The sequence below is a fragment of the Taudactylus pleione genome, unplaced genomic scaffold (assembly GCF_031769625.1).
Source record: "Taudactylus pleione unplaced genomic scaffold, aTauple2 ptg001327l, whole genome shotgun sequence".
Taxonomy (NCBI): Eukaryota; Metazoa; Chordata; class Amphibia; order Anura; family Myobatrachidae; genus Taudactylus; species Taudactylus pleione.
This window is the reverse complement of record NW_028285727.1, coordinates 631,103-647,018: the sequence shown is the minus strand read 5'-3', so window position 1 is coordinate 647,018 and position 15,916 is coordinate 631,103. Positions and strand designations below refer to the sequence as shown.

At 42.7% G+C, this 15,916-nt stretch overlaps 1 protein-coding gene across 5 annotated transcripts in view; it reads left to right on the top strand.

Moving 5' to 3' along the window:
- Positions 1–15,680, top strand: part of MSRB3 (methionine sulfoxide reductase B3) — a 233,280-nt gene extending 217,600 nt beyond the window's left edge. For 3 of the 5 annotated variants that reach the window (XM_088463137.1, XM_088463140.1, XM_088463139.1), the window contains 2 exons: positions 12,183–12,280; positions 14,926–15,670. In XM_088463137.1, the coding sequence (XP_088319263.1) occupies positions 12,183–12,280; positions 14,926–15,081 (254 nt within the window). In that variant the 3' untranslated portion in view covers positions 15,082–15,670. Of the gene's footprint in view, positions 1–12,182; positions 12,281–14,925 lie in introns of all 5 variants that reach the window. The other 2 variants (XM_088463138.1, XM_088463141.1) reach the window with 2 other exon arrangements.
- The last annotated feature ends 236 nt before the right edge of the window (positions 15,681–15,916 follow it).

The window sequence follows — 15,916 nt, the reverse complement described above, 5'->3', positions numbered from 1 at the left end:
TCCTTGTCTTTGTAGTTTTAGCTGGCTCCTTGAACCAGTTACTGTGCTGTGCAAATGGATGTTTTTGGACGGCTGTGTGTAAAATACCTGGGGAGAGAGGTCACGGATTGACTCCTGTTTTTCAAGGAAATTGATCTCTTTCATTTTAGCTGGAATAATTTCATTCAGAAACTTTCTGCAACTTTTTAACCTTTTCATTTCCCATTCACAGACTGCTGACTATTTGGATTAGAGTCCAAATGCTGCTTATAGGATTTGTTTGTGACTAATCCTATGTATCACCTCCTATAGATCACCATTGGCTTTTAGATTACAGGCCTCTTCCCATCAGGTTTTCATCATTCCCTTGATGTAAGGAAAGCAACTTAGAATTTCTCATATATTGGATCATTTGGGTCTTCAAAAGGAATTGATATCCTTTTACCTTCTTTGTGTTTAAAATGAGGTGAAGTACAGTTTAAAAGAGAATTGTAGACAATTCCTGGACCCATTTTTTTAAATTATTATTGTAAGTGTAGTCTTTGGAAATTAGCTTAATAAATTTCAGTACTGTTTGACATCTTAGAATGCAACCTCTGCCTTCAAAAGTATGTGTTTCTAACTCATTTATTTTCAGATATGTTTAATGCAAAACTATATTTTTATGTTAGTTTTGCTATTGAGGTGTATATAATTTTTGGGGGCTAAAGGTATAGGGTGCGATCTGATGCCGCTGCGGGAACTCTGCGAATCTTCCTGCATCACCAAGCTGGTTTTGCCTTTAAAATGATTGCTGATTTAAAAATACGGGAAGATTCGCATGAGTTCCCGCGGCGGCGCCAGATCACACCCTATTATATAATCCCCGAAGTGTTTCTTTTCCTGTCTCAAGTTAAAAATGAGCTATGTAACCTGTGGTCTTATAACATAACAAGCGTAGCTCACCTCTATCTTAATCCTACCACCTAGCCTGCCTGGCCCTAGACAATTGCTCCATAAAAATGCATTCCGATTCACATTGACATGTCAAAGTTGATAAAACCATCTATGTCTAAGGTAAAAAAAAACCCCAACAAGTCTCATAAGTTTCTGACTGCAGCTTGAAATGTTTATCCAACCGTTGTTGGAGGTAATCTAATATTTGTAGACTGAACTGGATGCCAGTGCTGTAGGAGCATGCTGTAGATACATTTTAGTTATACTATGTAATGAAATAATCTTATTATTCTGAACACAAGTGTATTTCCAACAGCTGATAATGGAAAGCATTTACTTGCTGTCGATGTATATACAGACAGTTTTAATCTTTGGAATGCTTAACACATGTTATCATTACATAATCTATAAATTTGTTTACAATAACCTGAAATTTTAGACCCTTGGGAAAGGAAAGACACTAGTACATTTTAAGTTATTGCGCTTTGCATGGGAAGTTGTACAACAACAATATACAGTATATACACCACATCCATACACTGCTACAGTGCATATTTCTGTGTGAAAATCCACATTTATCGGTTATCTGTGTGTGTGTGTGTGTGTATATATATATATATATATATATATCTCCTCCTTTAGCACACTTGTATAAATGTTACAGACAGGGGCGCCAAGAGGAGGAGGGAGCAGGTACTAAGTGGTTGGAGTTGATGGAGGACCCCTCCCTTACCTGTCAGCAGCTGCAGCCTGTGTCTTCCCAGCGTGTGTGCTGGGACCAGGGATGCTGCTTCTGATCAGTAGCACTCCCTATTCTCCTCTGGCTGTGTAGGGGGGGAGCGGTAACACTGATCACCACCACCCTGGATGAGGGGTACAACTCACTCCCCTGTGGAGCGTGCTACGCCGCTTTACTGCGCAGCAAATAGTAATTTTTTTAAGTAGGTGTGGCCACACCTACTTACATTAGGCAACAGCCCTCAAAATTACCAGGACACAACAAGGCTCTCTACGGCACTGGTTACAGCCATCATTGTGTTAAGTGCACTTTTCTCTATAGTCCACTGCTAAATGGTTTCTTGCCATTTCCTTTTTACTGTCTCATTGGTGGTCATTATAACCTGGTACAGTGGTTCTCAGCTCCAGTTCCCAAATACTCACAGCAGGTCATGTTTTCTGTATTTATTTATTCATGCACAGGTGAGTTGATCTATTTTGCTGGGTCAGTAATTATCCCACCTGTTTCCACATACAGAAATCCTGAAAACATAAACTGTTGATCGGCGTTGAAAACCACTGCACTAGTACACCCCACGTCAGTGGTGTCACTTACCTTACTTGCACCCGGTGTGGCAGTCGGTCCTGGGAGCTTGTTCTCGCGCGCCGGAGGCGTGCCTTCGTCCCACGAAGCCACGCCCACTCAGCACTCGCATGTCACCCCCCGTCCTCAGCATTCAGTGGCCAGGGGAGAGGCTAGGGGCTGCCCAGTAGCTGCTATGCTGCTCCACTGAGTTAGCCCGGCTCAGCGCAGCAGCTACTGGACAGCCAACAGCCTCTTACCGCAGTGTGGCTACTCGGTGACACAATCCGAGGGGGTGACACCAAAATAACAGAGCAGCTCTGCTATTTTGGTGTCACCCCCTTGGATGGTGTCACCCGGTGCGGCCCGCCCCCCCCCCCCCCCCCCCCCCCTTGTGACGCCAGTGCCCCACGTATTTGAGGTGAATAAATTCCAGCACTTTTTCACTCACGCAATATTGCATGGTTATTTTTGATTATTACTCTCCATGTTTTCTCACTGGTATGGTGCCTCTGTTTGTCATTAAGATACTACACTATATTACTATTTACTTTTTATAAGTATAATTTCAAGGCCTAGAAGCAGTAAAGGAGGTGGTGGTGGAATACTCCCAATATTGCGCATTCACACTTCTACCAAATGTCCCATCACTCACATTCACATCTTTAAATTTGAAGTACATGCTGTCTGGATTTTCAACCCATTCTCGCAGGTTGCTGTGATCTATCATCCTCCTGGACCACACCAACAAGATCTTGAACATTTCTCTGCCTAGCTCATTCATTTCTTAAACACTAACAGGCCACCATTATCATGGGTGATTTCAACATCCCATTCATAGTCAACAATCTCCACTAAAACTAATGTTTTCCTCACATAGGGGTGATTCTGTGTCGAATGCAACTCTTAAAATGGATGTATCTCCCGAATTCCAACTGACTGCGCATGCATCTGCATCTGAAAACATGACGTGCGCATGCGCCGCACAATGCTTCTGAAGTAGCATGTAGGTGCATCTTTGTCACATCTTGTACAAACTGAAGCTAACATGATGTAGACATTTCTGGGCGGTGAGTGTGAAGACTTACAGGACGTGCATTGTGTCTTCTGTGCTTTAGTTAGGTGTTCGGATGTAGTTGGGAGGCCTGTTTTAGATGGATCTCTTGCACCCAGCATGGGGCTGATGCATGTCCAAATACTAATGATGATGGCTGAAGCACAGATTCAATAAGCAAGTTAGCGAGCAACCGGGATGCAGGAAATCACACTTGCAAACTATTACATTTAGCCCTCAATCTGTGTTCAAATCATGTTACATACACTATATGGACAAAAGTATTTGGCCACACCTGTTAATTATGGAATTGTGGTGTTTCAATCAGACCTGTTGCCACAGGTGTATAAAATCAAGCACCTAGCCATGCAGTCTCCATTTGTAAACATTTGTGATACAAAAATGGGTTAGTGACTTCAAGCGTGGTTCTGTGATAGGATGCCACCTTTGCAATAAGATGGTTTGTGAAATTTCATCCCTGCTGGATATTCCACGTTCAACTTTAAATGATATTATTAGAAAGTGGAAGCGTTTAGGAACAACAGCAACTCAGCCATGAAGCGGAAGACCACGTAAAATTACAAAGCACGGTCAACGACTGCTAAGTAGCATGGTGCATAAAATTCGCCAACACTTTGCTGATTCCATAACTGAAGAGTTCCAAACTTCCACTGGCATTAATGTAAGCGCAAAAACTGTGTGGCGGGAGCTTAATGGAATGGGTTTCCATGGCCAAGCAGCTGCATGCAAGCCTCACATCACCAAGTCCAATGCCAAGCATCGGATGGAGTGGTGTAAAGCACACCGACACTGGACTGTGGAGCAGTGGAAACGTGTTCTGTGGAATGACTAATCACGATTCTCTGTTTGGCAGTCAGATAGGCGAGTCTGGGTTTGGCGGATGCCAGGAGAATGTTACCTGCCTGACTGCATTGTGCCAACTGTGAAGTTTGGTGGAGGAGGTATAATGGTATGGGGCTGTTTTTCGGGGTTTGGGCTAGGCACCTTATCTCCAGTAAAGGGCACTCTTAATGCTTCAGCATACCAAGACATTTTGGACAAAGCTATGCTTCCAACTTTGTGGCAACAGTTTGGGGAAGGCCTTTTCTATTCCAACATGACTGTGCCCAAGTGCACAAAGCAAGGAATGTAAATACATGGTTTGATGAGTTTGTTGTGGAATAACATGACTGGCCCGCACAGAGCCCTGACCTCAACCCCACTGAGCACCTTTGTGATGAACTGGAACGGAGATTGCGAGCCAGGCCTTCTCATCCAACATCAGTGTCTGACCTCATAAATGCTATACAGAATGAATGGGCACAAATTCCCACAGAAACCCTCCAAAATCTTGTGGAAAGCCTTCCAAGAGTGGAAGCTATTATAGATGCAAAAGGGAGACCAACTCCATATTAAAGTATATGTATTTGAATACAATGTCATTACAGTCCCTGTTGGTGTAATGGTCAGGTGTCTGAATACTTTTGTCCATATAGTGTACATCTAAGAAACCTTTCCAGAATATATACATATCTCACACAAGACACTGCAAAAGCTTTAATTCATGCACTTACCATCTCCCATATTGTTGTTCTCCTTTCTGGTCTTCTCTAAACAGAAATCTATATTGAATGCAGTGGCTAGACTGTTTTTCCTCAATTAACGTTCTTTTACTGCTGCTCTGCTCTGTCAGTTCATACATTGGTTACTTGTATTTTACCGGAATCAATATAAAATACTTCTGCTTGCATGAAACTACACCAACATACATCTCTTTGCTTGTCTGGATAACTCTACCAAACCTACACCCACCACTCTGCACAAGATCTACTTATCTCATCCACACTGTACCTGCCCCATTAATGTGTACAGGACTTTATTGGGGCACAACAGTGCTTTCTTCAAGTCTCTAAACCTGCAAACTTACCTCTTCGACCAAGCTTTTCAAATTCCTGACAACCCGCATAATCTCCATAAGCTATTCTAACTTCTGCAGCTCTACACAAAACTTACATATGATATTATTAACAGTTAACTATACAGAGCACACATATTCTACAGTACTTTACAGATAATATTTAGTCATTCACATCCGTCTCTTCCCTGCTGGAGCTTACAGTCTATATTCCCTACCACATATGCACACACACTAGGGTTTATTTTTTTTGTTAGAATACAAGTAACTTACCAGTTTGCTTTTTGATCAGTGGAGGAAATTGCCTGAGAGAAACTCACGCAAACATAAGGATAACATACAAACTTGATGAGAATTGAACCCAAGACCTCAGTGCTGTGAGGCAGTAACGCTAACCAGTACACCAACCATTCTCTTTCTACATTGTTGTGTGACTGGATCATGTAGCCCACCATGAACTTTTTACCTTTGCAGTATGGCTCGACCAATTCGCAGAATGTACTGTAGCACCTAACCTCGTTTATCAAAGCCCTATTTCCCTATAGATTTTAAATTAGCGAACAGGGCCCACTTAACTTTCTCTGGTATTGCTCATTAAAGAGTAATTTTCTATTCTAGTATGGTCAGACTTCACAAACTGTTTAAATGTGAAACTACAGTATCAATAGGCTACTTTTCATCTAAGCCAGGGATGGGGAACGGCAGGTCCGGGGGCCGTCTAAGGCCCCCGGAATCATTTGGTCTGGCCCTCAAAGCTTTTTTCTGCTAGCCCCATCTGGCTAGCAGTATGCCTAGAATGTCACCCTGCAGCCAGAATCTATGCAGCAGTGCCACCTGGAGCATCCTTTGGACGCTTCAGATGGTTACACTGCTGCCCTTACAGCTCCCTGGAACATCCTCTGGATGATCCGGGCATTGCTATAATCACCGGTGATTGTGGTATCGCCCCCGTGTGACATCACATTGAGGGGGCGTGGCCTGCACCAGGCCTGCGAATAATGTTATATAGATCAAAATGGCCCTCGGCAGAAAAAAGGTTCCCCACCCCTGATCTAAGCAATTAATGTACCCCTTTACACATACCTGACATTATCCTAAATATTCATTAGGAATATGTTTTACAGCACTGTGCAAAAACAATATTTCTATTTCTAATATGTCCAATTTAATTTCTCCTTATATGGTCCATGGGGGAGCAATTGGTAGCATCAGGAGGATACCCACCCAAACATTTGGTGAACAAAATTCTTGTGTTTTAGTTGAGAAGAGACAGGAAAGAAGAACAATTTGTTGGCAGTAATTTGTAGGTGACACTAGACAGGAAGAAAAAACAAAATAAGACAGAAAACTGCACTTTTTCAGGAAATTTTTGGTCCGAATGTTCGTTACAAACATTCTTTGGTCCAAATGTTGCTTTTAGAGATAATAATAATTTGAAGAGGTTGCAATAAAACCTAACTTAGTTAAATATGTAATATATTTAACATTTATTACACATACCCTCCAACATTTTACAGCAAGAGCCCAGTATAGGGGCTTGGCCACAGATAAATGGGCATGTCCATGGGGGCTTGAGGCATTTGGCGCTGGCTAGTTCATACTCTGTCCAAACAGGATTGTATGTGTGTGTGTATATAGATACAATAGATTCCAATGTTCCTGGCACTCAAAAATAAATGGACAATAACTTGCGTTGGTGCCTTCTACAGAGCTAACCTCTGCATATATATAGATACATATATCTATAAATATATATACCTATATAGATAGATTCATGTAGAAATATAGAATATATATCTACATGAGTAGTTTCACTTGGGGTGTTTATAATTTCTTTACATAGTGGGCGGACTACCTACCTCTCCAGGAGAACAAGTGCACTGTGAGTGTGTGCTAAAGATTCTTTTTACACAGCCACCGACATGACACCGCAGCCCTAGCTCAGCCTCACTGTCATTGTCTCGCGGGATGATGACGTCATCATCTCGCAAGACTTTGACTGGAGAAGCTCCTCAGTGGCCCGCTGTAAGAAACAGCTGAGAGCTGATTGAGAACACGGAGCCGCCTGTCATTTAGCAGCGCTGCGGGAGTCTTCTGCTACTATAGAATTCAGGAGATAATGGAGTATCACTCACCTGCTCTGCATTGTGTGTCAGATTGTACTCACCCGGTACAATCGGTACAGCCCCTGTTTGCTGGTACAGACCATTAAAAAACAGTACTGTACCGGCTAAATCAGTATAGTTGGATGGTCTGATTACATGGAAGAAGTAACCCTTTTACAGTTATGCTATACTTGTTAACACTGTAAAAAGGTTCTTATGGGGAAATAAATCGTTGCTCCTCAGTGCTGAGATGTGCTTTGTGATCAGGTGTAGATTCTCTACTCTGATTGGTGTTGCAAACGAAGGTGGCAAGTTCTGTTTTGCCTATTGCAAAGTTTTGCAGCATGCCAGGTGATGACCCTGTGGTGTGTACAGTGCTGCCACCTGTCAAGAATCCCTGTTAGGGCATCATTTTTATTTTTTTACAAAAAGTTTATGTTGTAATGCTATTGATATGTGTTAAAACATTAAAAAAAAAAGAGATGCCAACAGTGTAGTAAATCGTAAATGTGTTGTCTCCACATTTTTTGTAATTTATTTACGATATTGCACAAACAGCTGAACTATGTAATGAGACAGCCATATTGTGTGTATATGCCATTCTTTTTTTATCACTAGATTTCACTACTCATATTCATTGGACTGGCCAACAGGGGTACAAGGGAAATTCCCAGTGGGCCCCCATGCTTGAGAGCTCCACCCTCTTTGCCTTAGGGGTGGGGCTCAGACTGTGATCCAAGGTCTAGTAAAAGGAGCAAAAAATTTTTTGTAAGTGTTATCTAGTTGAAGGCTATATATATTTGTTTAATGAGCACATTCCCTGAGTTACACTGAATCTGTGTTAGATACCTTTATTCAGAAACATTGCTCTGCTGATAGTTATAGAGCCTGGCAGTTTGTAATGTCCCAGTCTCCACTTTATAATAGCTCTTTACTTGTTATAGTCAAATTTATAAAGTGAAAGCAGCACTTCCACCCAGTGGGTGGGTAGTTCTACAGGAAATGACATCAGCAAAGAAGGGGCTTCTGATTGGTGTACACGGCAAGTGGATGGCTCCTCCTCCACAGCTCCATCTTCCCAGTGACATCTTCAGGAAGATGGTTCTGCGCAGTGACAGAAAAGACTTTGGCACTGTGCCAGAGCCTTTGCGCTCTAGTGTTCAGGTACCAGCTTACTGAATATCTGGGAAGATAGTGCCGTCGAGGAGGAGGTACCCGCTTGCCAGAGCAAGGTAAGATGTCAATTGGGGGCGGCGTTGCTCTTTATACTTTTGAACATAGTAATAAAACAAGACTGGATATTAACAGAGAGAGCCCTGCTTTTTGGCAGTATTTCTGTTACTTGTTTTAGTACTGTGACCATTCACCATCTTTACTGATGTCGCCCAGTTGTGCTGTCCGTCTAAGATTGAAAACTGTAATCTTAGCAGCTATTTTTAAAAAATATCACACTATGTCCAAAATTATACATTAACAAAGGGTGACTCTAAGGGGTGTGGCAACACTGTGAGCTAATAAACGACTCGTATCATCAATGTAAAAAGTATTTTTCTAGTTACTCATATCTTTGAATGGGGAATGCTTTCCCCTCGCCACAGAAGATCGCTTTCAGTGTGCTTCAACTGCAAAACCAACTCTCGCCACAAAGCACTCTTTTGTGTCATGGGATAATTTCAGAAAATAATTATTAATCCTGAGAGTGCTTTTTACTTTTGGAAAACTAATTAAAACCTACGAACGTAATAATCGGCTATGGTCTGTCCTGTCTCCAACATGTGTGGTGGGAGCTCTCCCCCAAGGACCCCACTGCAACGACGAGATAGAACTGCCAGAGAGGACCACTCTGTGCTGTAGGCAATGGGGTGAGTATATAGCAGGGACGGAGTGGGAGGGGATAAGGCAGAGCAGGGGTCAGATCGAGGTGAACCAGCAATATGCTAGGTCCCTTTACTAGTATTGCAATAATTCAGCATCAATATTCACTAAAAATTATGTTTGTATATATTTCATACAGTTCTTGAATCCAAAATTTTATATTCAAAATTCTTTATTTTATTGTTACCAGTGGTTAGCACTGCTGCCTCACACAGCCGTACATAGACATTTTGATACCCTGTGCCAGAAAGAAAATTAGTGTGTGCACCCCCCCATCAATACCACCACCACCAATGTTTGACATAGGGACATTATGAAAAGAGGAGTAGCCTTATGACACACACCCATGCATCACTCTGGGTGTGTAACCAACATTACCAAAGATGTTGGGTTGCCCTCAGGCTCTCTCCCGCAATAAATATTATGTACAGCCTGCATCTCCCCTGTACCACCCTATACAGCCTGCATACCCCTGTACCCCATGTACAGCCTGCATCTCCCTAGCATAGGAGACACTGATATTACTCTTTCCCATACTTGCCAACTCTCCCTCATTGTCAGGGAGACTCCCTGAAATAGCAGCAATATCCCTGTCTCCCTGAAGAGTCTAGCAATCTCCCTCATTTCACCCTTACCCCCATTATGAAGCTGATATTTTAAAAAACTGAGATATATACATTCAAATGGGATCATTAGTGTAATTTCCTTGCATTGGTTATTATAAGGCACAATGATCCCTATGAATTTCTGCAATGTATTAGTGTGTTTTCATCAACAAACAGATCTTACTGACTGCTTTTGTGCTGGTTACATTTAGATGTAAGTCAGGTTTAGGACACGCCCCTCAGATTTATCAGTACACGCCCACTGTAACACGCGCTCATAGGTGCTGCTTTCACAATCTCCCTGAAATGCTTTTTCAAAAGTAGGCAAGTATGCTCTTTCCACAGTATTTCTGAATCCTCAAGTCCCTATATAGAGCCTGCATCCCACCCTTGTACTCCCACATACAGCCTGCATTTCCCCTGCACCCTCATATTCAGCCTGCATCCCCATGCACAGCCTGGATCTCCGCTGCACCCTCATATACAGCCTGTATATTCCTTGCACCCCCATTTACAGCCTGCATCTCCCCTGCACCCCCATATTCAGCCTGCATGTCCCCTGCTCCCCCATGCACAGCCTGCATCACCCCTGCACCCTCATATACAGTCTGCATCTCCCCTGCACCCACATTTACAGCCTGTATCTCCCCTGCACCCTTATATACAGCCTGTATCTCCCCTGCACCGCCATTTACAGCCTGCATCACCCCTGCACCCTTATATACAGCCTGTATCTCCCCTTCACCCCCATTTACAGCCTGTATCACCCCTGCACCCTCATATACAGCCTGTATCTCCCCTGCACCCCCATTTACAGCCTGCATCACCCCTGCACCCTCATATACAGCCTGCGTCACCCCTGCACCCCCATTTACAGCCTGCATCACCCCTGCACCCTCATATACAGCCTGTATCTCCCCTGCACCCTCATATACAGCCTGCATCACCCCTGCACCCTCATATACAGCCTGTATTTCCCCTGCACCCTCATATACAGCCTGCATCTCCCCTGCACCCCAATTTACAGAATGCATCTCCCCTGCACCCCCATTTACAGCCTGCATCACCCCTGCACAGATATATACAGCCTGTATCTCCCCTGCACCCCCATTTACAGCCTGTATCACCCCACTTATAGTTATTAATACATATATATAAAGCAATTCACACTCTCATTAACAGAATTTATCCACATAATCAATAGGATATGTTCGGAGCAGATACACATCCAGTTACTATTTTCTTGACTCTCTGAGAATGGTCCCTCTGTCACAACAGCAAGGAATGAGCAGAAAACAACATCTTCTCCCAACAAATGACTGTGCCAAAGGGAAGCCATATGGAAGAACACAGATATGCTGTTATACTGCTGCAATAGTAACAAAGCTGTTTTAGCCAGGCGTTGCACCCTGCCAGATTTGAAAGCGCTAAAATGCATCCTGCCCTTATGGCAGTGCCCCACTGAAACAGCCGTCCCCACCCGCAGGCCGCAGTGTTACGCAGGGGGGAAAGTTCTGGTGAAACAATCGCTGGCAAGGAAATAGATGCCGTGCGTATACACTTACGTATACGGCATCTATTCACACTGCGGGGAGAGTTTGGGGGAAGTGATGAATAGAGGGTGCATCTCAAGGCCATACACCCCTTTTGAGTAACCATGCCTCCCTTTTTTTTCACTTACTGCCACCCTGCTGCCAGCTCTCACAATTTCCTGGTTCTGGAGACTACACAGTACCTGGCTTCACTCCTCTCTGGGAGGAGCCTGCATGTTAACCCATTTGCTACCTGGGTATTATCCGTGTAAGGCAGAATGCGGCAGTGTGGGAGCCGTGTAGTTATCCTGAGTGGAGAGGAGCCGGGTGCACCATTAGTGAAACCTGCACACCCGACAATAGGGATTGGGAGGGGTGGGTGACCATGGCTCATTCCGTTTCCAAGGCATCCCAACCTGTGCGGCAGAACCAGCTGCAAAACCCTCCTTTCTTATGGCCCTGGCCCAACTCTGCTGGTACCATAGATTTGATTCTGACCAGGGTCCTATCTGTTTAAACTTTGTATGTTCTCCCCACGTTTGCCTGGGCTTTCCCTGGGTGCTTTAAGTTTCCTCCTACAGTCCAAAAATGTACTAGGAGGATAAGTGTGTGGAATTGTGTGGTTAATAATTTGAACTATAAGCTCTAATGGGACAAGGACTGACATAAATTATTACATATTCTCTTCACAGCTCTAAGTAAAACCATAGAGATAATTATATTAATAATTATATTTATCATGAACATGTAATAAAAATACTGCACATGTATATCTTTATTTGAGAACTTGAGTGGAAATGCACAACAGTGACAAACCTAAGTTTAGATTACCCACATTATGTTTCTTAATATCTTTTATCTTATTTTTATGTTTTGTGCAGGTTGGCCCTCATTTTATGATGTCGTCAATCCAGAAGCAATAACACTTACTGATGACTTTTCTTATGGGATGCACAGAGTGGAAACAAGCTGCAGTCAGGTCAGTCAGTTCCAATGGCTCAGTTTCAGAGCAAGACCAAGAGCGTAGCTACAGCTGCTATGGGATCCAGGCTGCCTCCAGGGCCCAGCCCTCCCCCTGCACCCAGTAACTCTGTCAGTGGCTTCTTACCAGTGTGCTGTTGCAGGGTCCATCTGCTGTCATGGATCTAGCCGGCTCAGTTTCTGTCTCCTCAATGGGAGGAGGCATGGCTGTGTGTGACTACAATTTTACCCATTCACCCCATGTCTTTTGCAAGGAGCATAACTAAGTGACTGATTTATTAGTGAATCATAGTCATCTTATATATCACGTTATATCATACACAATTTGGATTAGGGAGACTATACATTTATGGAAAAAAAAAATCAGTTTATAAAACTATATGCTAATCTCCATTCATTTAAATCTTCTTCAGTATATCAACTATGCAGACAGATAGTGAAAACATTAGATCATTTACAATCATTATGGATACATGTAACCAATATTCTCTAATGTTTGCACTATCTGCCTGCTTAATTGAGATACAAGGTTTAAATGAATGGTTATAAGTACATAGCAAGTATTTTAAACAATAAAATATATTTAAAAAATAATAATTATTATTTAGTCTCCCTAATCCTAATGTGTATGAAATAAACTGGTCATAATCCAATTCTGCACCTAATTTGTGATTGGTATCATGGCTCCATCTACAGAGAGAGAGCTGGCTGGGCACTGCAGCAGTGAGTGGGGAGGGGGATTTGTGGAAAAAAATTGCTATGGGGCCCCTATAGATTTGCTAAGCCCTTGAGCAAGACCAACCATGATGTAGTAATTTAAGGTGACACTAATCATTAGGGGTTTATGACATCCTTCACTTTACAATTCATTTAATGGAAAAGCTGTGGGCCTGATCCATACCCGCTCGCAGGCGCTATGCACTCGTGAGCGGGTCGATGTTTGACCACTGCACATGCGCACGCCGGAGCCAGCTCTGATGTGCGTATTCGCGGAACCCGGCTAGCGATGGGCGCTGCGTCGCTACGGGTCTCGCACCAAAGCGGGGCAGCTGCCGATTTTGATTGACAGCTTGCCCCGTTTTGGAGGCGGGCAGGGGGGGTGGCTGGCCAAACGGAGGCGTTCCCAAAGGAACGCCTGCCGTTTGGGGGCGGCCCCACTGACATCACGAGTGATGTCAGTGGGTGAGCTTCCGGCTCTAATAGAGCCGAAAGCTCACTGGGGCTTGCGGGAACGAGACCCTACCACAAGGGTCTCATCGCAAGCCCCGATGGTCGCGATGGTCGAGACCATCGCGACCATCACCTGGCCGCTCGCAATAGCTGTGGGTGGTCACCCACAGCTAAGCAGGTGGCCTAGAGGCCGAACAAAAAAAAAATGCCCTGATTCAGAGCGAGCGCTCTTTCAGAGGGACGGCTCTGAATCAGGCCCTGTGTCCAGTATTCTCTCCAAAAAATACAGGACATTCGCAGTCCAGCTTCTTGGATCCCCACCAAGATTTGTGTTTATGAAGCTGTGAGTGATGTAGCCTGTCAGGTGCTATAACAATTAATAATATAGCTCTTTACACAGAATATTCTTCTAGTATGTCTGTGGGAGGAAGCTGGAACATTTAACATTATTAAAAAGTAGCATGGTAAACATATGCAAATGCTATACATATTGGGCTCTGGTCAGAATCAAACCCACGACACTAGTGCTGCAAGGAAGCAATGCTAACCACAATGCTTTTGTGCTGTCCCAGATTCATCTTGATCATCTCTAGAAATTAGAGCCATGCCATTATGTGTCACTATTGTATGATCATAAATAAGTTCTATAGAGCTTATGTATTGTGTTACAGACTGATAATATAGCTGAGAGGATCACAACTACCTTCACCTGTAAACCTTTTTGCAAAAGTTAACGCACAGTCATTTCCTCCCATTTAAATTAATAGACATCTACACAAGAAATACTAATGTATCTACCTAATATGCATAGGGGCGTATCCATAATGGGTGCAGGGTGTGCAAGTCCATACAGTCTCCGGTGTCCAGGGCCACACCACTCACCCTGCACCCATAGAATTCTCTTTCCATCTACACATTTTCCCAGAGATATGCAGTTGTACCGTAGTCTCTGATACAGTGCCAGAGTCTACTCAGGGCATGGGTTGGCATCACAGAGTCTGCACACGGCCCCTTCCTTTCTTATAGTGCCTATGTTATGTACATTATAAATATCACCACATTACTGACAGAAGTATGGAGCATTTACTAGCAGGAACCTGTCTGTTTCTCTATTCTGAATGTAGTGTTTTGCACAGAGGAAAGCAGTCTACTCTATGAAATGTTGGGGTCCATAGAAAGCAATACATTCACGTATTCCTCCTGGAAATATGGCCTTGTTGCCTTTATAATGATTTCTAATAGCTGAAGTAGTGTGGGGTGTGTTACAAACAATACACACGTTGATGATATCAGAATTTACCTTTTATACAAATATAATATACAGGAGTTTATATCTATATTACCATTACTTGTGGATAATATAGAATTTAGAATTTCACAGCATTGCCTAATCTGTCTACATTTATATGTGCTATTAGTGAAGCTAAATGAGTTAACAAGAAGATAATAAATGTATAACTTGTTCTGTTGTAGTGTGGTGCACATCTCGGTCACATCTTTGATGATGGTCCCCGTCCAACTGGTAAAAGATACTGTATAAACTCTGCATCATTGACCTTCATACCAGAAGAGACAGGTGGCGCGGCAGAAAGTAGTGCCTCAGACTCACCCGGAAAGACTGAATTCTAATACACAGCTACAGTAAAGTGTTCTTAACATCAAAATCTACAGTTTAATAGCCATTACCTGGACTGTGTACTCTCTCTAATACTAACCTAGAAAAAAATAGTACTCCTAGTACATTTTCTGTTCAATTTAAAAACCAGCATTTTTCTGCTGTTGCATATAATGTATGATTTAATCTCCGCCTAGTGGAGTTGTCGATAATTAAATATGCTTACCCAAGTACGGAAAGTAAGCAGTCATTTCTCGTTGCAACTCCCTCTTCCCAGAAGCTGAGAACCCGATCGCCTGAAACTATGCTGGTTTTCTCTCCGTGGAGCCTTACAAAACAGTTTCATGAGGGAAACACCAGGGACATATTTAATTAATGACAGCTCAATAAAGACTTGAGTTACCTTTTAACAATTACTCATTTTCAGTGGTCATTGATGTGTATACAAAAAATGAAGGTACTGTAGCACAGTGTGTGAATTATATCAAAAGCTTAATATTAGTTTTATTATTACTCAATGAAACACAGTGGGCCAAAGTTTGTTCCTACAAGGAAAAATAAATTGCACATTACCTAAAAAAACAACAAACGTGTTTTGTCTTTGCGCCTTCTTTATCTATATTTTCTTATCTGAGTTATACTGATAACATACAATAATATGCTGTGTTATATAGCACGATATACAGCCATGACCAAAAGTTGTGAGAATGACACAAGTATTGGTTTTCACAAAGTTTGCTGCTTCAGTGTCAGATGTTACTATTAAAATGACAAGCATTTCATAAGTGTCAAAGGCTTTTATTGACAATTACATTAAGTTTATGCAAAGACTCAATATTTGCAGTTTTG